The sequence below is a fragment of the Pantherophis guttatus genome, chromosome 11 (genome assembly GCF_059756535.1).
Source record: "Pantherophis guttatus breed Tessera chromosome 11, ASM5975653v1, whole genome shotgun sequence".
Taxonomy (NCBI): Eukaryota; Metazoa; Chordata; class Lepidosauria; order Squamata; family Colubridae; genus Pantherophis; species Pantherophis guttatus.
The window spans coordinates 6,318,526-6,342,902 of record NC_142073.1 but is presented as its reverse complement, the minus strand read 5'-3'; the positions used below and the strand labels follow the sequence as shown (position 1 = coordinate 6,342,902).

General features: G+C 42.7%; 1 protein-coding gene across 3 annotated transcripts in view; it reads right to left on the bottom strand.

Moving 5' to 3' along the window:
• The window catches only part of ZNF423 (zinc finger protein 423), a 274,447-nt gene that overhangs the window by 224,463 nt on the left and 25,607 nt on the right, over positions 1-24,377 (bottom strand). For all 3 annotated transcript variants that reach the window (XM_034426467.3, XM_034426466.3, XM_060682517.2), the window contains exon 2: positions 6,404-6,463. In XM_034426467.3, the coding sequence (XP_034282358.1) occupies positions 6,404-6,463 (60 nt within the window). The remainder of the gene's footprint in view (positions 1-6,403; positions 6,464-24,377) is intronic.

Sequence of the window (24,377 nt, the reverse complement as noted above, 5' to 3'; positions counted from 1 at the left end):
TTCCAATGCAAATAGAACTAATAGCATTAGCCATAGTTATTACTTTCAATCCAACATATATTTCTAATAGTAATAAATATTTATATAAAGTTGCAATCTATCCTTATTCAATTATTCCATGTTTTCTCTTATTATTACTCTTACTTTGTTATAGAAAACTGTATACACTAATATTCCCCTTTTCTCTTACTTCTATCTCTTATTCTAACTTTTAATCATATCATCCTTTGTTAAAAAACATATTTTTCTATCCTACCTAACTTCTAATCCTGTCACCTACCTACAAAAAAAAAAAAAAAGGAAAGGAAAGGCAAGAGAGAAGAAAAGGAAGGCAAATCAAAACAACACCAAAAACAAAAGATCATCTATCCATCATCTCTTGCCCGTTTCAATACTTTAATTGCTATGCTTTCAAAACCTTAAGTTTTGAAGTTGGGCATTGGAGATGCTGAAAATTAAGGAAGGAAAAAACATGTTTGAGAACTTGATTCTAAAAAGGATCATATGAGAGAGCTTAGCCATGGGTAAGAAGAAATTATGCAAAGATAAGTCTTTACTTTCACCCACTAAATACATTTTCTTGTTGATGTTCATGTCTCATTCCCTGATTGCCTCTTTTTTCCGGAGATCTGATGCCAGGAAGGACCGTTTCCCTCCAGACTTTATCTACAGAGAAATGTTCAAAGCAGGCAACGGAAGGGAGCAAATCCCACAGTGAACTCCTAAAGTAAACTCATTCAAGGAAGGAAAAAACCTTCCGTCTCATGACGATCCATTCTTTTTTGCAATGTCTACCTTGGCTATCTAACCAATGTTTCTCAACCTTGATGACTTTAAGATGTGGGGACTTCAAGTCCCAGAATTCCCCATCCAGCATGGCCAGTTGGGGAATTCTGGGAGTTGAAGTCCACTCCACACACCTTAAAATCACCAAGGTTGAAAAACACTGATCTAGACAGCATATATATATATATAATATATATATTAATTTGATTTATATGCCGCCCTTCTCCGGAGACTCAGGGCGGCTTACAATGCGTTAAGCAATTTTCCCTGCCTTTGTAATTATTTGTATAGTTTTACATCACACATCTTCATATGGAACACATGTGCATCTGGCTGGGCACAAATATTTCTATTTTTTTCCAAGGCACCATCATTTTGGTACCACCTCCACTCATCTTAATAACTCATCATGTTATTAAGATGGAAGATGTATTTTTTTTCTTTTAATTTTTTAATGAATGTGTTTGGAACTTCAGGAACCGCTCCCAATATTATCTTCTCTTCTACCAAATCAATGATTTGGCCTGTCTAATTGCCACTTCTGATTTCTGCACATCAACAGACATACAACAGGAGGCACCAGACTTTCAGAAAAAAAGCAACATTTGAAATCATTGCTTCCTATTTTTCTCAGCTCCAAACACGGTCCCTTAACTTAAATCTAACAACAATTAACCAGATGGCATTGTCGCCAGGTCATATTCACAGACACACAGAAACACAACCTTGAAATATTGTTGCTTTTGAATCAAATTATCCTAAAGAATAGAGAAAGTATTAATACGCAAAAGATCAATCTTGCCTGTCATAGCCATAGCGATAGCACTTAGACTTATATACCGCTTCACAGTGCTCTACAGCCCTCTCTAAGCAGTTTACAGAGTCAGCATCTTGTCCCCCCAACAATCTGGGTCCTCATTTTACCAATCTCGGGAGGACGGAAGGTTGAGTCAACCAGGGCAATATTTGAGATACCCTGAACCGATCAGATCTTCTTGGCTGCTTTCATGTACCAACTAAAATGTACCAACGAAAAATGGCCTTCCCCACCCTTCCCGGAGACCCTCCAGAGGCCGGAAAGTTGGCAAACGGGCCATTTCTGGCCTCTGGAGGGCCTCCATGGGGGTGGGGAAGGCCATTTTCGCCCTCCCCAGGCTCCTAGAAAGGCTCTGGAACCTGGGGAGAGCAAAAAACAGGCCCACTGTGCCATCGCGTGCCAAAAGTGGGGAGAGAGCAGGGGGTCATGTGCACATGCACAGGGGGTAGGGTGCATAAAATTATGGGTGTGGGCATGCACGTGGGTGCCCCCCCCCCATACTCACCCTGCTTTTGGCACACGATGGCAAAAAGATTAACCATCACTGGACTAGATCCTTTACCGATTCCTGCATGATTAAGAACTGTAGGGTCTCAACGGCTCACATGTACATTTGCGAACATTCATGAAAACTGATAACCCTAAACGTGATTTCTTCATGATTCATGATTCATATTTATAAATCATGAATTGGTATTACAGGAATCCCCTTAAATTTATAAACCGCAAATTAATATTACGTGAATCCTGTAAACTATGGCTAATTCAGCAAACTATAGCTCGTTTGCTCAGCCCACGAAGAATTTAAAAAAAGGGGAAGGGGACCTCAAAAGATTGTTCCCTAAGAATTCTTGTTAAATGTATTCCAGGAAGTTATCAAGAACTGGCTGTGAAGAAAAATCCATAAAATACAATTGGCTAAAATTATACCATAGAAATTGACTCCTTCCTAGAGTGCATTGACGGAGTTGTAAACAAATTAGTGGCAAGACACAATTACTCCGTAATTTGGATGCAAAGTTTTCAGGAAATTGGGAAATCAACCCAAATGCTTGAATAATAATCGTAGCCATTGCAGGGGCGTCTGGCACAGAAGATGGAGTCACAAAAAAAAATTAAGATGGTGGCTGCGATCATGCAAAACTCACCTCTTTTTTTACACCCATTGCATGCAGACTGAAAATACCATTTTGACTTTTTGGATACCAGGTGTGAATCTGACTGGAGTTTCAGTTTTATCGCCCAGAAAAATTGCCAGCATTTATAAGAAACAGATTTGCTTCGTTTTACTAATTGACAGGTTGGCTTTAACAAAAAGACTGAAAAACTAAAATACAATTTTGCTTGGATTAAGGATATCCGAAAGTGCAGGAAATTAGTCTGGCTGCAAACTGAATCAGCCATTTTTGAAAAGAAGGCTACAATGAAAGAAAAATGTATTCAGACAGGGTTAGATATTGCAACAGGATTTTATTCCGATAAATATTCTTCGTTGGTGTAAATGACCCCCTGGATAATAATATTGAAATATGCTTTTCATATTTCAATATGTTTTTGCTTCTCTTTAAAACTGCCAGGAGTTTGATCCTGACTGGCTCAAGGTTGACTCAGCCTTCCATCCTTCCGAGATCGGTCAAAAGAGGACCCAGATTGTTGGGGGGTCATATGCTGACTCTGTAAACTGCTTATAGAGGGCTGAAAAGCACTATGAAGCGGTATATTAAGACCAGCTGCCTGCAATTACTGCAGGTTCGAATCTCGCCAGGCTCAAGGTTGATTCAGCCTTCCATCCTTTCTAAGGTAAGTAAATTGAGGACCCAGTTGTGGGGGCAATAAGCTGACTTTGTATAAATATACAAAAGGATGAAGGCTATTGCTTAGCGCATTGTAAGCCGCCCTGAGTCTCTGGAGAAGGGCAGCATATAAATCAAATTTTATATATATATATATATATATATATATATATATATATATATATATATATATGTAGGTCTTTGGTTATTCGGGTCTTCTCCCACGTAAAATTGGAAGTGTCACTTCCAATTTTACGTGGGAGAAGACCCGAATAACCAAAGACCTACATACAAACACCCGCAAAAACCTGAGAAAACATATATATATATATATGTGTGTGTGTGTGTGTGTGTGTGTGTGTGTGTGTGTGTAGGTCTTTGGTTATTCGGGTCTTCTCCCACGTAAAATTGGAAGTGTCTTGGCGACGTTTCGACAAAGTCTCATTCGTCATCTTCTCGGCTTCGTGCTTCCAGGAGCAATGTGAGATCGCAGCTGTCTCTTCCTTTTAACTGCTAGTGGGGGTGTGATCTCACATTGCTCCTGGAAGCACGAAGCCCAGAACACCAGCCTGAAGATGACGAATGAGACTTCGTTGAAACGTCGCCAAGACACTTCCAATTTTACGTGGGAGAAGACCCGAATAACCAAAGACCTACATACAGACACCCGCGAAAACCTGAGAAAACATATATATATATATATAAGCACTATTGCTCTTTTGCTGCTGAATGATGTGTCTATGGATAACTCCATGTTTGAATTATTACAGTACCACCCATGATTTTCTCGTGATACAGCCTGATGTTGTGCCTTGCATTGTCCAAGAACAAACGGAATCCATGAAGGCCATCAAGGAAAGAGGCCAGAAGCCTGCTCATTTGGAAGAGAAGCTCTGCTCCCACAGCAGGTGGTGCACACCTCTAGAACCACATCATCGGGGACATTAAAATCGATTTACGCAACGTCTGTTTCCATGACAGATGCAAGTTTGCTTTAAAGCACCACCGTACGGAATGCAGCTGTGTGAGCTCTGAAAAATAACTGCCTCTGAAAGAACTTATTTTTTATTTTATTTATTTATTTATTTATTTTTGAGTTCTCCATGTCCTTAAGGTGAGGCAGCCACGGGATGTCAGTCTCCAACAGAACCCTGAATCCCAGGAGGCTTCCTGTCACTTCAGCTAGCAGCTTAACCGTTCAAAAGAAAAGCACTCCGCTTTCTGTTGGGTTTTGCCCAGATATGAACTCAAATCCAGTCAGAGGAAGTAATCTCTTACAGGCAAAAGACAATGTCCCTCTGGGGGTTTTGGAAACATGAGATGAAAAGCAAAGCTTAAATCTTGTCTTTCAGTACACGGGACTTTTTTTTTTTAAAAGGTAAAACAAAAAAAGGCAATCCTTTTCATCATGGTTCGTAAAGATCCTGTTTCTTAAAATGGAGCCGGGTATAGCTGTTCTACTGTGTTTCCTCTGAAAATAAGACCCTGTCTTATATTTTTTTTTAACCCCGAAAATAAGCGCTTGGTCTTATTTTTGGGGAGGTCTTATTATTTGGGGGGGCATGTAAAGCAAGATGGGGCTCCCCTTGCCGTCTTAACTGATTTAACTATACCTTCGAGACCATCTTCTGCCACCAGTAGTCTCCCACTGGCCAGTCCGCTCCCACAGAGAGGGTCTCCTCAGGGTACCATCAGCCAAATTATGTCGGCTGGCGACACCGAGGGGGAGGGCCTTCTCTGTGGGAGCCCCTGCCCTTTGGAATGAACTCCCCCCAGAAATTCGTAAAATCTCTGATCTCCGTATATTTCGCTGTGCCCTCAAAACCATGTTGTTCCGCCAGGCTGGGCTATCAATATAAAGATTTTAATTGGTTTTAAATGGGATTTTAAATTCGGGGTTTTATAAATTGGGCCTATTATTTAATAATTTTAATTATTTTTAAATATTGTCTGTCTTTGTGTTTTTAATTAGGCTGTACACCGCCCTGAGTCCTTCGGGAGAAGGGCGGTATAGAAATAAAATAAAATAAAATAAAATAAAATAAAATAAAATAAAATAAAATAAAATAAAATAAAATAAAATAAAATAAAATAAAATAAAATAAAATAAAATAAAATAAAATAAAATAAAATAAAATAAAATAAAATAATTAATTAATTTCCAGCTCTGCATTTAAATATTTTCAGGGAGGGCTTATTTTCGGGGTGAGGCTTATTTCAGCGCATGCGCTCAAAAGCCCGATTGGGCTTATTATCAGGGGAGGTCTTATTTTTGGGGAAACAGGGTAAAATCTGTACGGAGGACCATGGAGATTGTGAGAGTCCCTGCTCAGTATGAAAGACGTTGAGGTATCCTCAAGAGGTGCCATCGGGTGAGGAGACAAAAGCAAATCAACATGAAGAAAGAAAATAACCTCCAATGAAAATACAGACCGTCCTTGATTTATAACCATTTGTTTACTGGCCGTTCAAAGTTACAACGCCACTGAAGTAGATTAGATTAGATTAACAGAGTTGGAAGGGACCTTGTAGGTCATCTAGTCCAACCCCCCGCCCAAGCAGGAGAACCTACTACACCATTTCTGACAGATGAAAGGAAAGGAAAGGAAAGGAAAGGAAAGGAAAGGAAAGGAAAGGAAAGGAAAGGAAAGGAAAGGAAAGGAAAGGAAAGGAAAGGAAAGGAAAGGAAAGGAACCCAATGCAGTGGGATAGCATAAAATATTACAGCATCAAATTCACACTTGAGTAAAGAGAAGGTGAAATCCCGTTCCCACCCGTGATTGTATAATTACCTCAGAATGAAAGTGCGATGATGCCCATTGCAAAAAAAAGTTTGGAGCTGCTCTGAGTGAAAGAGTCATCACTTGGTACAGTGCACTCGCTCCCCAGAGAATAGAAAAATATTAAGTCTTTGGGTTTTATTAGCCATATGCAACCAATCTAAGTCACCGTGTTTGAGAGTAAAGACCAAAATGTATTTTGCGTGGAGCAATTTATTTGCGCTTACCTGATTGGGTTACGGTCGAGTCCCAGTTCAGCGTAAAGTCTGATGTTTCGCCCTCTTCGACTGAAAGAAAGCAGAAAAGCTACGGTGAGGTTCCAGAAAAGAACAGATTTCATTTTTCAAAAAAATCTTAATTATGGTGGAGGTTTTTTTTCATTTGATTTTTTTTTTTTTTACAATCTATATAATCATATTAACAAAGAAAAGAAGTCACCTGCACACACACCCCCATTAATGAATCATGAATAAAACTGATCTGCCATGCTTTCAAAGTACAGGCAGTCCTTGGCTTACGACCACAATGGGGCCCCAAATTTCTGTTGTTAAGCGAGACAGTGATTTAGTTTTGCCCCATTTTAGTTACGGCAGTGAATCACTGGAGTTCTTAAGTTAGTAACACAATTGTTAAGTGAATCTGTCTCCCTCACTGACTTTGCTTATTGCAGAGGGGATCACATCAGTGGTGGGTTGTCCCTGGTTCGGACCGGTTCTATTGAACCGGTAGTAAAACCGTCGAGAGGCTCCGCCGACTGACCCTGACATCACCAGAAGCAATCTGTCTGAATTTTGATCACATGACCATGGGAATGCTGCAACGGTTGTAAGTGTGAAAAATGGTCACTTATACACAGCCAAGCTCCCACCCAATCAGTTCACACCCCCACTAGCAGTTAAAAGGAAGAAACAGCTGCGATCTCACATTGCTCCTAGAAGCACGAAGCCGAAAACACCAGCTTGAAGGTGACGAATGAGACTTCGTCAAAACGTCGCCAAGACACTTCCAATTTTACGCGGGAGGAAACCCAAATAACCAAATACCTATATACAAATATCTGTGAAAACCTCAGAAAACATATATATATATATAATAATTTTCTGGAAGTCTACTTCCGATTTCTCTTCCCTTCCCCATTCACCTTATCCTCATTGCTTAGCTATCCCAACTGAATCGAGAGAGTGGAAAAGAAACCAGAAAGCATCTTTTGACTCAGAATGATAAACGTCTGAGATATAACAATCAAAGGGATGGACTTTCAACGAGGAACTATATTTAGACAGGTCCACTGTGCAGTTTTGCCTCTTTAATGAAACTAATGCTTGGCTTTTTACATCAGGGTGACACTGGTGCTTTAGTTTTAGGAAGAAAAAGAAGGGTGAAAGGGATGGGTGAAAACGAGTGTTGCAATTCTTGTTTAGAATTGCGGTAAGCTACAAAAGAAGAGGGCTCCTGTGATAAAATTGAAAATGAGATGACTTTAAGTTCTTCCCTCCAGCTGTTTCGCCATTCTATGTCAACATCTGCTCCAGCTTAAAACCCAGACACAACAATAGAATTGTGCACAAACACTGGTTTGGTAGGACCGGATGGCAAAATTTCCATTCCGCTGGATGTTAAATAACCTTGCTTTCACGAACTTCAATGTCTTTGTAAACTTGCTAGCAGAAGAGCCACCTGTTGTGGCCCATCAACGGCCTGTGCAGCTAGTAGCTGATTCCGACAGCGAGGAGGCTGGTGTGGTGCTGCGCCAGCAGCCTGTGCAGCTGGCACTCGAGTGGGACAATGAGGAGGCTGGAGAAGATGTGGTGCCAGAGGCGGGGATTCAGCCAGGGCCTTCAGAACCTCCAGAAGCTTCCATGGGTGAAGAAGAGGAGGAGCCTCTTCTCAATGCACGGGCGCACAGAGCTGCCAAAAGGCAGGAGTGGCTCCTCAGGAGGAGATCTCCTCGAGAATAAGGCTTGGAGCTAATTGGCCACTTCCTTAGCCTATTGAAGGACGATGACTGAGGCAATTTGCAGGGAACAACTTAGTTCACTCTCCTTCACGTCTGGATCTTAATTCTTTTATCAGTGTCCTGCAAATTGCTTCTGGGCTTTCTGCCAATCCTAGTAAGATTACGATTATTTATTCTTTGGATTCTTGTAGGCTGTTAAGAAAGTTAATTAACAGCCTTTGTTTGAAAAAGACTGATTTAATTTAGTAAACTATGGTTTGTACAGACTTTGTGCGTGCTGCGTTCTTTGGGTCCGTAGCTGGGGCGCAACAGCACTAGGATGTTCATCAGTCACAGAACGTTACGATTACGTCTGAATCATCTTCAGATATTTACGATTAAACCCATTCAGACTGTCACAAGCTCAGAGGACAACATTTAAAATCCAACAGCAAATTAAGATAACCGAGAAAGAAAACAGGGGGGATACTTTCAGTGGTGGGCTGCAACCAGTTTAACAGCTGGTTCGGTGAGTGTGCGCTTTGTGTGCACATGTGCCTAACACACTTGCGTGCAGCGTTCAAAATACAGCAATTTGAAGCTCATCTGCTTACCTTCTAAGGCAGCCCCGGTAAGTAGAACAGTGGAGGTGTGGAAATCAGCTGTGCCGTGAGAATCAGCTGAGCCAGAAAGAAGGAAATATAGGACAGGATAGGGCGTGGGCTGGTGGATGGGGCCAACCAAAACACATGTTTCACCTGTGAGCTAGGATGATGCATTCCTCCAACTAGTTTTCAGGTTCTTTAAATCTCCATCAGGGAGGTCTCCTCCCGAGCTCAACCATTGTCCCTTTTGGAGGGTAGGAAAAGAGCAACGAGCTGGCATCTTCCAAAAATTTCATTGCAAGACTTGGTGGGAGCCAAGGCCTCCTGCCAGGGTGCTGTCTTTTAATAGGGCTATTATACATTACCCCTTTCATCGCTGGGCTACTCTATGAAAGAGGTGGAAGGGGATGGGAGGGTTACACAATTTTTTTTCCGCCGGCTTGTACACAGGCTAAATTCGTGCAGATTCTTAAACTGGTTGGTGGTGGGTTTTTTTCCCTTCCCAAGTCCTAATGAGACCGTTATTGTTCTGCTGGCAAGAAGGAAAGAGAGTAAGAATGAAATGGCAGGGAACAGGAGGGGGTACATGGAAACAGGGAAGAGAATGTACCATTAATTTAGGTTAAATGAAGGAGGGAGAAGTAGGGGAAGGGAGAAACTCAACGAGGAAGCAACTGTGATTGGGTTCACACACCACTACCCCATAATACGGCATGGCTTGGGCTTTAAATGCCAGGGAAATTCAGCCACTGTGCTCTAGAAAACAGGCTTTGTGATTTCGAATAAGGTGAAACCAATCGCTGTAGTGGTTCCAAGAAGCAATTTCCTGGACCAGGCTAGAAACTGGGAGAATGGGAATTGTAGTCCTGCCGTAGGCATAAAAGACTGCTGGGTGACTTTTGGGCCAATCACCAGGAGACGATGAGTTCTAGTCCCCCCTTAGTCATGAAAGCCAGCTGGGTGACATTGGGCCAATCACCAGGAGACAATGAGATCTAGTCCTGCCTTAGTCATGAAAGCCAGCTGGGTGACATTGGGCCAATCACCAGGAGACAATGAATTCTAGTTCCGCCTTAGTCATGAAAGCCAGCTAGGTGACTTTGGGCCAATCACCAGGAGATGGTAAGTTCTAGTCCTGCCTTACTCATGAAAGCCAGCTGGGTGACTTTGGGCCAATCACCAGGAGACAGTGAATTCTAATACTGCCTTAGCCATGAAATCCAGCTCGGTGTTTTAGGGCCAGTCACTCTCCCTCACTTCACAGAGTTGTTATTGTTGGGAAAATAGAAGAAAGGATGAGCATTAGATGCGTTCGCTGCCTTGAATTGTTTATCATAAAATAATAAAGGTGGAATGTAAATAAGGAACAAATATCCAGCTTAGCATATGGCAATGTATTCAACAAGTACAGTTTAGCATTTTGCAAGTCAGCTAAAGTTCCTTTACCGGTGAGATGGACGGCATATAAATTTAATAAATAAACCAATAAACAAGTCTTAATACAATGTGTAAACCAAGTTATGCCTAAATCAAGTCGACTCCACTGGCCTATAATTAACCAGTGCTAGGAATCTAAACTCTACCGTATTTCTCCGAAAATAAGACCTCCCTGGATAATAAGGTGAAACCAATCATTGTGATGGTTCCAAGAAGTAATTTCTTGGACCAGGCTAGAAACTGAGAGACTGGGAGTTCTAGTCCTGCCTTAGGCATAAAAGCCTCCCCTGAAAATAAGTCCTCCCCCCCCAAAAAAAAATAAACCCTCCCTGAAAATATTTAAATACAAGTGCAGCCGGTCCCCGCCATTTCCTCTGGTTAGGGTTAGGGGGACAGAGCTGGAAATCAGGTAAGATAGCAAGAGGAACCCTGTCTTGCTCCACGCACCCCAAAATAATAAGACCTCCCCGAAAATAAGGCCAAGCGCTTATTTCAGGGTTCAAAAAAATATAAAACAGGGTCTTATTTTTGGGGAAACACAGTAATCTCATCTAAGTACTATCAACCTGAAGTATACATTAAGAGAATAACAGAATAATAGAGTTGGAAGGGACTCTATTCTATTTCAGACAAATGGTTGTCCAATCTCTTCTTGAAAACCTCCAGGGTTGAAGCATCCACAACTTCTGGAGGCAAGCCATTCCACTGATTAATTGTTCCATCCGTCAGGAAATTTCTCTTTTAGTTCTAGGTTGCTTCTCTCCTTGATTAGTTTCCATCCATTATTTCTTGTCCTGCCTTCAGGAGCTTTGGAAAATAAGCTGACCCGCTCCTCTTCTTTGTGGCAGCCCCTTAGAATGAGGTCACACATCTCAACAGATGTAGACAAACTCATCTTAGATGTGGTCCTGCAATGATCTTCACAAGGCATCTGGATCAGGGGTGGTTCTAAAAAATTTTACTACCAGTTCTGTGGGTGTGGCTTATTTTATGGGCGTGGGTTGATGGTCATGTGACAATTCTTTAGGATTTAGCAGAGGTACTGATCTACCAGGCTTTTAACCACTTACAGAGCTGTACCAGTCTACCCATTTGTTCTTGGAGCATTCCGGTCTACCCATTTGTTTTTGGAGGCATTGGTCTACCACCACACTGCCTTTTAACACTGATCAGCTGTAGGGCGGCCCTTTGAAGCCCCGCGGCAAGAGTTTAAACAGTTTTTGTTTCCTTCTAGCCAATCAGCTGGGACTCGGGAGGCAGCAAATAGATTGAGGGTGGGGCCAAACAAAAGGTAAGAATAACACACAGGGTGCGGGGGGGCCCAGCTTCCGAACAAAGAGAACCGGTTCGGTGATGTCATATCGTCACCGCTACTGGCTCGGCCGAACCGGGCTGAACCGGGAGGAACCCACCACTGATCTGGATACAAAGATTGTCCCTTTTTGACAAAAGACTATATGCATAATGTGTAGGTGTTTCTTTATCTGTACTGTAGTATGTCAGTTCATTAATTATTACTTTCCCAGAATAAAATTTCCTTCAATTTTCCAAGCCAGTTCCTTTCAATTGAACATCTCTATTGGTGCTAAGAGAAGAGTTTGCGCTGACAAAGAGCATAGCAGGCTTATGCAGACAGACTCATACACAAGCCACAGCGCTGATATTCCCTCTGCTATCCTAATTTTATGCTACTATCTCCCAAGATAAAAATATACATATTCTTGTTAAAGAGTGGGGGGGGTTGGAAACATTGCATAGTATACATTTGCATTGATGATGTCTTCTGCTTCTTGAGTCTCATTTTTAAATAAGAACAACAGCCGCCAAAAAAATAAATTAAAAACAAACAAACAAACTTAGCATTTAATACAGGCTTTTAAGCAATAGGAAAGGAAGAGAAAAGAGGCGTGGTTGCAGTTTATATAAATACCAATATAGTCTTAAGGCTCCTGAGCCATACAGTTAAAAAGCACAAAAACGTATCTATCTAATGGGAGAGTTGACCACAGCAATGAGGGAATAAAAAAGAAAAGGAGGGATGAATTAAAAGCGAAAGTGGTTTCTGGAAAGCAGCCTATTTCGGGAGAACGTCTATGAGGTCTTCTGGACCATTCATGGTGGGTCAGCTGGGGAATTGTGGTCTAAGCCCAGATTGCAGTTTTGAGACTCAAGAGTTTGCCAACGGATCACGCCCATGTCTTAAAATGGCACACAGGAACTGTTAACATAGCCAGCGAGCTATATCAGGAATGTGCGGGTCGCACCTGGGGTTATACAGGAGGTTGAGACAGTGGTGAAATCCAAAGGTTTTTACTCCCGGTTCTGTGGGCGTGGCTTGATGGGTGTGGCGTGGCTTGGTGGGCGTGGCAGGGGAAGGATACTGCAAAATCCCCATTCCCACCCCACTCCTGGGGGAAGGATACTGCAAAATCTCCATTCCCACCCCACTCTAGGGCCAGTTCTCCGAACTACTTAAAATTTCTGCTACTGGTTCTCCAGAACTTGTCAGAGTCTGCTGAAATCCACCTCTGTACCCCACCCAGCCGTTTTCTCCATATGGTGCAGCGGGGATGTTATTCTGGATTTGTTTTTCATCTTCAGGTGCTGGCATGATCCCCGATCAAACTAAATCTTTCTTCAGCCACCTTCTCCTTCACCCACCTAATTCGGTTCCATCCAGCCCAGAATTTGGGCAGCTCTTTGAATGCTGGAGGGACGGATGGAGGGACAGAGAGCCTGACAGTTTCTCGCGCCTCCGTCGACAATTCCTTTCCTACGTTCCTTGGGGTTCGAAAGAAAGAAAAAAAGAGTCCCCAATGTTTTATCATTCTAAACGGATTTCCCCAGCGTCACAGTCATAATATTTTTACAGTTAAAAGATCGACTGCCTTAATAAAGTGCGATTTGTGTGTTTAGAAAAATTCATTAGAGCAGACATTATGAATTTGTTTTATTTATTTATTTTGCGAGCTAATTTGGGTACACTACTTCAAAAGAACCCTTCCCGGCTCCTTAGTCATGCACTAATAACATCTAATAATTAATAAAGACATGTAAATTCTTAACTCCCAGAACTGTTTCAAACTTACAGGCTTTATGCTTTGCCTCTTGTGTCTGATATCTGCATTGCTTTCTTTTGCAAAATGCTAAAGAGACCCATCCTTATTGGGTTGGTGAATATTCAGACTGCTATTAGGTGGCCTCTCACCACTAACTAGTCAAGGTCTTAGTCAAATAAAATCTGGCTTCAAACTCGAGACTATTGAAAGAATTTTATTTTAAATGCCTGCAGGGGGTGAAATCTATCAGGTTCTGACAGGTTCTGGAGAACCGGTAGCAGAAATTTTGAGCAGTTCAGAGAACCAGTAGTGGAAATTTTGAGTACTTTGGAGAACCAGCAAATTCCACCTCTGGCTGGCCCCAGAGTGGGGTGGGAATGGAGATTTTGCAATATCCTTCCCCCAGGAGTGGGGAGGGAATGGGGATTTTGCAGTATCCGTCTTCCCCTGCCACACCCACCAAGCCACGCCCACCAAGCCACACCATGCCCACCAAGCCACTCCCACAGAACCGGTAGTAAAAAAATGTGGATTTCACCACTGCTGCAAACATTCCTCATCTGCATATAGGTACATAGTTAAGAGCAGAGACCATTTGGTAGCAGCAGAAAGTACTCACTTAACAACTGACTGGCTTAGCAACCAAGGTACGATGGTGCTGAAAAGTAACTTTAGCGCCACTTACCACCATCACAGTCTCATGACTGACATTTCCTCATTTTGAAACCAGCACCCAACAAGCAGACTCAACGGAGAAGTCTGCGGCAAACTTAGAAGTTGTGGTTATGTGATGTCTCACTTAGGGACCGAGTTGACAGTCCCTGTTGTGATCATTAAGCAAGGATGGCTTGTAGGGAAAGCAGGAGACTGTGAGTTCTAGGCCCAAAGCCAGATGATGATTGGACCCAAAATCAACTTTAGGCCCAAAGCCAGATGGTTGACTTTGGGCCCAATCATCAAGAGATGAGACGTTCTCATCCCTCCTTAGGCGCGAAAGCAGACTTTGGGCCAGTCACTCTCTCTCAGCCCAAAGAAGACGACAATGGCAAGCCACTTCTGAAAAACATTTCTAAGAAAAGGGCTGTGACTTGTCCAGAAATCAAGACTGTCTTGAAGACACATAATCCACCCAAGGCAGAGGTGAAATGCTACCGGTTCGGACTGCATCACCCGATCCAGTAGTGATGGCGGTGGGTGGTTTGGAGAACCGGTAGCAGAAATCCCTGCCCCCCCCCCCCGCCCAGCTGAGCTGCGGGATCATCAGAGGCTTTTTTTTTTTTACTTTTAAAAGCATTTTTTCTACAAATGCTTTTAAAAGTAAAAAAAAAAGCCTCTGATGATCCCGTGGCTCAGCTGGAATCATCAGAGCCTTTTAAAAGCATTTTTTCTACAACCTCTTCGGCTTTTTTTTTTCTTTTAAAAGCAAAAAAATAATGCTTTTAAAAGAAAAAAAAAAGCCTCTGACGATCAGGCAACTCAGCTGGGATCGTCAGAGCCATTTAAAAGCATTTTTTTTACAATCTCTTCGGTTTAGAGGTTTTTCTACAATTAGAGATTGTGGAAAAAATGCTTTTAAAACTTTTTTTTTTTTAAAGTTGGCCACGCCCACCCAGTCACATTTCCCCCCACCAAGCCACACTCACAGAACCGGTAATAACAAATTTTACATTTCACCACTGACCCAAGGTTTGTATTTAAATATCAGATATTATCAGGAAACCCCAGAACTTGGAAGAAGAGAGAAAGCCAGATCTAGCCATTTCCAGACTTCTGCCAAACGAAAGCAACACAGGTATGGCTATGACACCACGAAAACAAAATACTTTTAAGCATTCACTTTCATTTTAGCATTCAATTTAGTCTTCTCCACCTCGGGGGTTTGAAGTGAGCAGTAAGGTGGGCTATAAATCAAATCAATAAACAGTGCCACCATTGGAAATCCTAAAAACCATACATTGGATGGCCATCGGGTGCCTAGAAGTTAAACCATCTCTAAAACAAGGATGTTGTGAAACTTGCAGTGTTCTCCCTTGAGAGCTTGAGATTTCCAGTGAGATCCCTGAATCCTTGGGCAGGTTTTGGGCAGGGTAGTACACAATTTGTCAGTGTGTCCATGTCTCTTGCATTGCACAGGGATACACAACGATGCCCAGTGCTGAAACATCTCCAAATCCTAGGCTGTTTACCGCAGTATCCTTCTTAAAGATAGTGAGCCAGCTACACAGAAAGTCTCCAGAGACCCTAAATGTTGCTACAGGTTGCTCATATGAATTCCAGGTCCCTTCCTAACTCCTTAGAGAATTCAACTTACTTTCTAAAAGAAAAAAAAAGAGAGAGAGAGATGAAGACACAATTCGATATGTGATGCAGGAAAAGAACAGCGGAGCTGTCAAAGAGGGAGGGGGGGAAAAAATCCGAACAACATTTCCCATACATCTTATTTAATACCTTCAGTTTGAAAAGCTGGCAAATTAACTCAGTAGAGAAGCCAAGCCCTCTTATCCATCTTCATTAAGTATGACTAGAAAATAATAAGAGACAGGCGTAAATCACCCCCCGCTGTTATGGGCAAGGTTAAATTAATTTCACATAATTCTTTTTCGTTTATTAGGAAAGACGGATTCGGGAGTGCAGTTCAGGTAGGATGAAATGGTAGGCGGACTTCCCGAGCTCATACATAAATATGACAAAAGAAAGCAGGTGAGAAGAATTTAATGTCTTTATGTAAAGCGAGGGAGCATTTCTATTTCTTACTTTCCATTTGTTCCTGCACATCCAGAAGCCGCAGGTGCCATGGAGTTATCGACAAATGCTAAGAGATTGTGCATCACAACCAACAACCCCAGAGGAGCTTTGGTTTCTGCCATCAACCCTGCTGGACCTCCATTTTCCCTGTGCCCACAAAGTAATAACAGAATAATAGAAGTTGGAAGGGACCCTGGAGGTTTTCTTGTCCAACCTCCTGCTCAGGCAGGAAACCCTATACCCGCGATGGTGAACCTATGGCACGCGTGCCATAGGTGGCACGCGGAGCCATATTGATGTGCACGCGAGCTTAGCTCCGGCGCGCATATGCAGGCCAGCCAACTGATTTTCGGGCCTTCTGGGCCCACTGGAAGTCAGGAAACAGGTTGTTTCTGGAGGGCCTCCAGAGGGGTTGGGGAAGGCACGTTTTTCGCTCCCCCCAGGCTCCAGAGCCTTTCTAGGAGCCTGGGGAGGGAGAAAACAACCTTCCCCAACCCCCTGGAGGCCCTCCGGAGGCCGGAAATGGCCCATTGCTGACATCCAGTGGGACCGGGGGGGAGGCCATTTTTGCCCTCCCCAGGCTCCTAGAAAGGCTCTGGAGCCTGGGGAGAGTGAAAAACGGGCCTACCAGGTCCGTGCCATTGCGTGCCAAAAGCGGGGGGAGTGCGGGGGGTCACATGCATGGGTGGGTGGGGTGCATAGAATTATGGGTGTTGGCACGTGCACGCACGACCCCCCTATTCCCCCCACTTTTGGCACACGATGGCAAAAAGGTTAGCCATCACTGCCCTATACCATTCCAGACAAGTAGCTATCCAATCTCTTCTTAAAAGCCTCCAGTGATGGAGCACCCACAACTTCACCCACAAGCCATTCCAATGATTAGTTTTCTGCATTCAGTGTTGGTCGCCACGATGTAAAAAAGACGTGGAGACTCTAGAAAGAGTGCAGAGAAGAGCAACAAAGATGATTAGGGGACTGGAGGCTAAAACATATGAAGAACAGTTGCAGGAACTGGGTATGTCTAGTTTGATGAAAAGAAGGACCAGGGGAGACATGATAGTAGTGTTCCAGTATCTCAGGGGCTGCCACAAAGAAAAGGGAGTCAAGCTATTCTCCAAAGCACCTGAGGGTAGAACAAGAAGCAACGGGTGGAAACTAATCAAGGAGAGAAGCAACCTAGAACTAAGGAGAAAATTCCTGACAGTGAGAACAATTAATCAGTGGAACAACTTGCCTCCAGAAGTTGTGAATGCTCCAATACTGGAAATTTTTAAGAAGATGTTGGATAACCATTTGTCTGAAGTGGTCACCCAGATGGCTTTCATGCTTAAAGTGGGACTAGAACTCACCATCCCCTGGTGATTGGCCCAAAGTCACCCATCCAGCTTTCATGCCCAAGGCAGGACTAGAACTCACACTCTCCTGGTGATTGGCCCAAAGTCATACAGACAGCTTTCGTTCCAAAAGCGGGACTAGAACTCTCCATCCCCTGGTGATTGGCCCAAAGTCACCCATCCAGCTTTCATGCCCAAGGCAGGACTAGAACTCACACTCTCCTGGTGATTGGCCCACTGTCACCCAGCCAGCTTTCATGCCCAAGGTGAGACCAGAACTCCCAGTCTCCTGGTGATTGGTGTAAAGTCACCCAGCCGGTTTTCATACTTAAGGTGGGACTAGAATTCCCCATCTCCTGGTGAATGGCCCAAAGTCACCCATCTGGCTTTCCCATCTAAGGTGGAACTATAACTCACCACCTTCCAGCCCAGTGCCTTAACCACTAGACCAATCTGTCTCTCCTTTTGTTATATCCTTTTGTGACTAGCTTTGCTCTTCAGGCAACAGCGGCAGTGTGACTCAGTTCATATTAGTAGCCGCTTCCATCCCATCTGCGGTAAGAGGAAAGTTGGAACACAAAATTGTTCTAACCAAAATAAATATACCCACTGCACAGGAAAAACCGAGCACCGAGGCCAAGAAATACTGTGTTTTGCCCACGGCTCCCCGCTTCCGACGATGGAAGGAGTTGGCCTCCGAGTAGAAAACTTCGAGATTCATTATTACACCTCATGCAAAGCTCATTGCTGAAAAGAAAAGAGACCGTTACGCATTCTTGTTGCTCTACCAAACAAACAACAAAAAAATAAAATAGAAATGAAAGTCTTTGGTTAATAAAAGATGCCAGTCTGTTCGCTTGACGTGAACCAAAATGACAGCTATTAGCCCTTCTATAGAATTCAAACTCGGCTAAGCAGACTGCTCACTTTTGATCAGAGCTCCTAGGTTGACTAAATTCACCGTTTTCACTGGGCAAAGCACATTTTTTTTCCCTTTTTTTTTTTTAATTAACAAGTATGGGATTCCATTCTCTCGGCTGGGAATCTGAAACGAAACAAGGTTGCCATGGTATTCAGGATACGGGCCGTTTCCTTTGGTCTTGGAGTGACTATTTATTTTCCTGGCAAAATATACCCAAGTGGGGGAAGGGGACCAGGAGCCTGGGGGGGACGGGGGGGAGACTCACGTTATAGGGTTTTGTCAGCATCCTTCCTGTCCAACGTGGACAACAGAACATCTGCAAAAGGAAATGTCCTCTAAAGGACATTTCTGCAAAAGATAGGGTCATAGAATCATAGGGCTGGAAGGGACCTTGGAGGTCTTCTAGTCCAACCCCCACTCAAGGCCGGAACCTTATACCATCCCGGTCAAAGGGTTGTCCAGCTTCTTCTTAAAAGCCTTCAGTGATGGAGCACCCACAACTTCTGGAGACAAGTTGTTCCACTGATTAATGGTTCCCTATGACTATCATTAAGTGTTGTACCTTATGATTCTTGATGAATGTATCTTTTCTTTTATGTACTCCGAGAACGTATGCACCAAGCGAAATTCCTTGTGTGTCCAATCACACTTGACCAATAAAGAATTCTATTCTATTCTATTCTATTCTATTCTATTCTATTCTATTCTATTCTATTCTATTCTATTCTATTCTATTATGTCAGAAAATTTCTCCTTACTTCTAGGTTGCTCCTTACTTTAACAAGCTTGCATCTACCACCAGTGTGGCTGGGAAAAATGTTTAAAAATATGTCTACCAATATGTTGGAAATGTAATCAAAAACTGGGCACATATTATCACCTGTGGTGGATGTGCCCAAAAGCAAAAAAATTTTGGAGGAAAGCACACACTTGGTTAGAAAAAAAAAATTGTTAAGGCAGCATATAGAACTATTTTTGTTAGGCATAATTCCATGTATATTTGATATTGCACATTTTAACAGCAGCAAAAATTGTATTTGCACAACATTGGAAAAGCGAGGAAACACCTATAGAAGAAGATATAATTTTTTAAAAATTGGACTGTGCAGAAATGGACAGATTAACACTGAAGATAAAAGAAAAAGAAGACACAGAATAGTTTCGAACTTCGGACTTGTTTTATCAACAACTGGATGAAAAAGGTAGAAAAGAGGTAGAAATTAGGAACTTAATAAATATTACTATGTAAACAAATTGATGTATGTAAAAAAAAATTTCAATAACCCAAATCCCACCAACTGCTGAAGACATCTTACCACCATTGTACCCTTAACTCCTGGGAAAACAATAGAAGAAAAAAATTGAATTGAGGTGCAATCTCCCCAAATTTATCTATCTGGGTCAAACACCAACAGTGGGGGATGGTAGATCTGTAAACAATGCAGCTGTGGAAGCCCAAGAGATGCTTCCGATGGCGCATAGCACATGTGCTTCAGCTGTGTAAATCAGATGCACTTTTTCCTTTGATTGGGCTGCAGCTGCAAAGGAGTGCATTATATGGGGAAAAGCTGCAACTATTTCGAAAAATTGTAGACTAATGCTGTACCGAACCTGCTTCAAGTCTCAACGCATATTTTAAATTTATTTTGCCTTGCAATCAGAAACACCAACAAGCCCTAATACAGAATGTGCAAATCTTCCACCACCCCAAAACCAGAAAAACTTAAAGATCTGGGTGTCCAACCTTGGCAACTTGAAGACCTGTGGACTTCAACTCCCAGAACTCCAGAGCCGGCCATGCCAGATGGGGAATTCTGGGAATTGAAGTCCGCAAGTCTTCAAGTTGCTAAGGTTAGAACCCCTCCCCCCCTCCCCAACCTAGATCTATCTAAAAGGGGAACAAATAACTCGTACCCACTTGAGCATATGGCAATGGGCTTTTGAAGCTCCCAATACAGATTGGAAGCTGCTGGTCATGGAAATACATCAGAGATTCAGATGGGATGCGTAACTCGTCACCAGATTCTTTGGCCTGTCGCCAAGTATTTAATGATGCTTAAGAAGGTAAACAAATCTCTCAGCCTCTGATATTCTAACAATACCACACAACAGGATAATAAAAAAGAAGAAAAAACCAAAGAGATTTAGAGCTAAACCAACTTTCTCCAACCTCATTAGATTCAGGCCTCACGCCGAGTCACAATAAAGAGAATTTTACAGGTAGACCTTGACTTATGATCGTTTGTTTAGTGACAGTTTGAAGTTACAACAACACTGAAAAAAGTGACAATTTTTCACACTTACGACCGTTGAAGCTTCCCTGTGGTCATGTGATCAAAATTTGGATGCTTGGCAACTTGTTCATATTTATGACGGATGCCAGCACACAGTGCTCAAGCAGGAGAGCCTATACTGTTTCAGACAAGTGGCTGTCTCGTCTCATCTTAAAAATCTCCAATGATGAAGCACCCACAACTTCTGGTGGCAAGCTGTTCCACTGGTTAATTGTCCTCACTGTTAGGAAGTTTCTCCTTAATTCCAGGTTGCGTCTCTCCTTGATGAGTTTCCATCTGTTGCTTCTCGTCCTGCCTTCTGGTGCTTTGGAGAATAAGTTGACCCAGTGGTGAAATGTAAAATTTGTTACTACCAGTTTTGTGGGCACGGCTTGGTGGGGGGGTAATGTGACTGTGTGGGCGTGGGCAACCTTTTTTTTTTTTTTTACTTTTAAAACCATTTTTTCTACAACCTCTTTGGCCGAAGAGGTTGTTAAAAAAATGCTTTTAAAAGCCTCCGACCATCCCAGCTGAGTTGCCTGATCGTCAGAAGCTTTTTGTAGAAAAAATGCTTTTAAAAATAAAAAAAAAGCCTCTGATGATTCTGCGGCTCAGCTGGACATGGAAGGGCAAGGATTTTTGCTACTGGTTCTCCGAACCACCCGCCGCCATCGCTACCGGATCGGGCGATCCGGTCCGAACCGGGAGCTTTTCACCCCGAGTTGACCTCTTCCTCTTTTTTCCTCTTCAAACTAATTTTTTAAAAGTTACAAAAACCCCAAAAGACAAGGTTTGCCTCATATCGGTTAAACGTTTACTGTCGGGATCAGGTTGGTGACATAATCGCAAATTTACATTCCTGGGAACTGAAGGGAAATGTGATCCTCAGCAGGAAAAAAAAAAAACAAAAAAACTGAAGCAGGACATAGCTGGGGAAACGAGATTCCTCCGAAGGAAAGCAAATCGAGACATCCCTGGAAGCAAGTTTGATTTAGAACAAAAACTATGTAAACTAAGTTACCGCTGTTTAATTGAAGCAGCGGTTTGTAAAGAAAAACGAGCAAATGTGGCATTTCTGCCACTGATTTGATGCAGCAGAATTCTGCTTTTTTTTTTTTCTAGAACGACATTGCTTTTTTTTAAAAAATTAAAAAAAAAGAGGAGGTTTTGTTAAAACACACCGGCCCCATTTCCTTCCTGGTTTCCTGTAGGCTTCTGTGGACGTTTTTCTTTCATGCTGGACTGGAACCGAAAACATCACCAGCCAATAGAGGCATCGGAGCTACACAATTTTGGTCACAATCAAAATACAAAGAAGTGATTGATTTCCTCTTGGGTTGAGATGCCAGAAAATGTTGCCCTGAATGTTTCTAACACAAATCACCCCCGTCGCCAATACCAATCCAGGTCCGAAAACAGATGCTGGTTTTCAAGCCTGAACAAGCTCAACAATAGACTTTGGCTCTTGAAAAAAAACAACAACATATTTTTCCACAGAAAGCCTCAATTCTAAGGAAACTCCCGTCCTCAAATTCTACACACACACACAAATTCCAGAAAGGCCCGATTTGGTAGGCCTCACCTATTTATCCCAATGGTTGACTTTCTACCTCACGCTTCAAATGTGGCTTGTTTAATTTTGGTAGTACGTTGAGACCACCTAGCCATTATAAAGCAGGTTTAGGGTTTAGTGTGTCATGCAAGTTATAGTTTAGAAACCACGAATCCTGACCTAGGATGTCTTGTGAACCCTAACCCTAACCCTAATCAACCCTTAACTAAGGTATTTACATGAACTCAGGCCACTGTTTATGTGTTGAGGGAAAATCTTAAATTAATTTCCATTTCATTATTTACTTCATACTTTATTTATTTATTCAGTCAGTCAGTCAGTCGGTCGGTCAGTTGGTTGGTTGGTTTATCCCTCCAACTAGTGAGAAAGGCCCATTTTTCATTCTCCCCAGACTCCAGAGGCTTTTTAGGAGCCTGGGGAGGGCAAAAACAGCCTTCCCCACCCCCACGGAGGCCCTCTGGAAGCTGGAAACGGCCCATTTGCCGACTTCCAGTCCGGGCCCACCATGCCATCACATGCCAAAAGGCAGGGGAGGTGGGGTTGCGTGCACATGCACCAGGGGTCAGGACACATAGAATTATGGGTGTGGGCACGTGTGTGCGCGAACACCCCCCCCCCACGCTTTTGGCACGCAATGGCAAAAAGGTTAGCCATCACTGTACTAGACATTACCCAAGGCTGGAGAACTTTATAACAAGCTTATTATTTATATGTTTGTAAAATGTATTAGCTGCTCATCTTACCACATGGCAACTCTGGGCTTAAGAGGCTCATATCTCTTACAACCCCAAAACTTACTTATCCTTGACTCTCTTCTGTTTGTCTTGGTAGAACTCTGCTTGAATAACCTACTTGTTGGGCCAACATAATATTTTTCTTGGCCTGCCAAGAAGTAACTTAGTAGACTTGTGTTTCCTGGTTCACTTTTGCCTTTGTGGACTTTCAGAGGCACATAAGTACCCTCCTCAACAGCAGAGGGTTCTTCTTTAAGTTTAAACTCCGGAGGAAAACACACCGCTTATTTTATTGTATTCAAACATCTAAGTCTGCCTAAAAATGCTTAAATGCTGAGTAGGAAAAGACCAGATGCAATGAAGAGTTAGTTTCGGTAGAAAAGAATATTTGTAGCTCAGAGTTGAATTGTGGGGACCCCACAGATCTCCTCTCTTCCTTTCCCCTTCTTCTTCTTCTCCACTCCACAAACCCCACTCCCTTGTAGCATTGATGATGTTACCCAGTTGGGTAATGAAACGTCTGCAAGAAAATAACCAAGCTCAAAGAGCACCAAGGACTCCAGAAGTCCTCCTCTTCATCCTCCTTCTCATCCTCCTCAACTCTACAAACCCCACTCCCTTCTAGCACTGATGATGTTGCCTAGTTGGGTAACGAAACATCTGCAAGAAAACAACCAAGTTCAGAGACCGCCAAGGACCTCTCAATGTTTGAAGCTTCTCCTGCAGGCCACCATAACAACAAAGGAAAGGAGAGAAGCTCAACTCAGTGACTGATGAGAAAAAGACACAGGACAAATGCACCAAGCCACAATTTTATTTTTTCGTTATTTATTGGACAAACCGGAATTCATTGGGTTGGGTGACTTTTAGCTAATCATTTCCTCATAATCCAGCCAACCTCACGGGAATGTTGAGGGAAGGTGGAGGTATTAGGTATGTATGTATGCTGCCTTAAGATACTCAAAAATAAAGGTGGGACAAAAAGTAATAAACAAAGGATGTCCAAACACAATGGATGGGTTCATACCACCCTCTCAGCCCGAACCAAACAAACCAGATTATGGTTTTGAGCGATGTGGGAACCACAGTTCTCTTAAGGGGAAGAAGCAGAGAAATTCATATTTCTGTAGACAACCATTTAAGTTCCTCTACAGGGACCTGCCTCATCTCTTCAATGCGGGAGGCTAACAGAAAACGCCATTTTTCAATTTTTCTTTTTTATTAGAAATGCGATGTCCCACTTCTGATATAATGCTATAACACCGTCTGAGGGAAATTCATCATCCTTTAAGTCAAGCTTCAAGTTGTCCTCTTGGAAATCTTGACCACATTGTAGAAAAATGCCTCTTCCCTCTCAGGCCACGGAAAAGGACACAACACAATCAGCGAAACCCCCTTGTGTGAATCTGGTTACGTCAAGTAGAGAACTCTCAGAAGAGTTAGCGTCCGAGGGGAAAACCCACAAATAGACACAGAGTGCGCCCTCAGTGCTAAGAATTCAGTTACACGCTCACATACTCCATCGTGAAGCAATATTACCAGGCTACTCATCCTAGCTTCTGATTTCCTCCCTTTGCAAG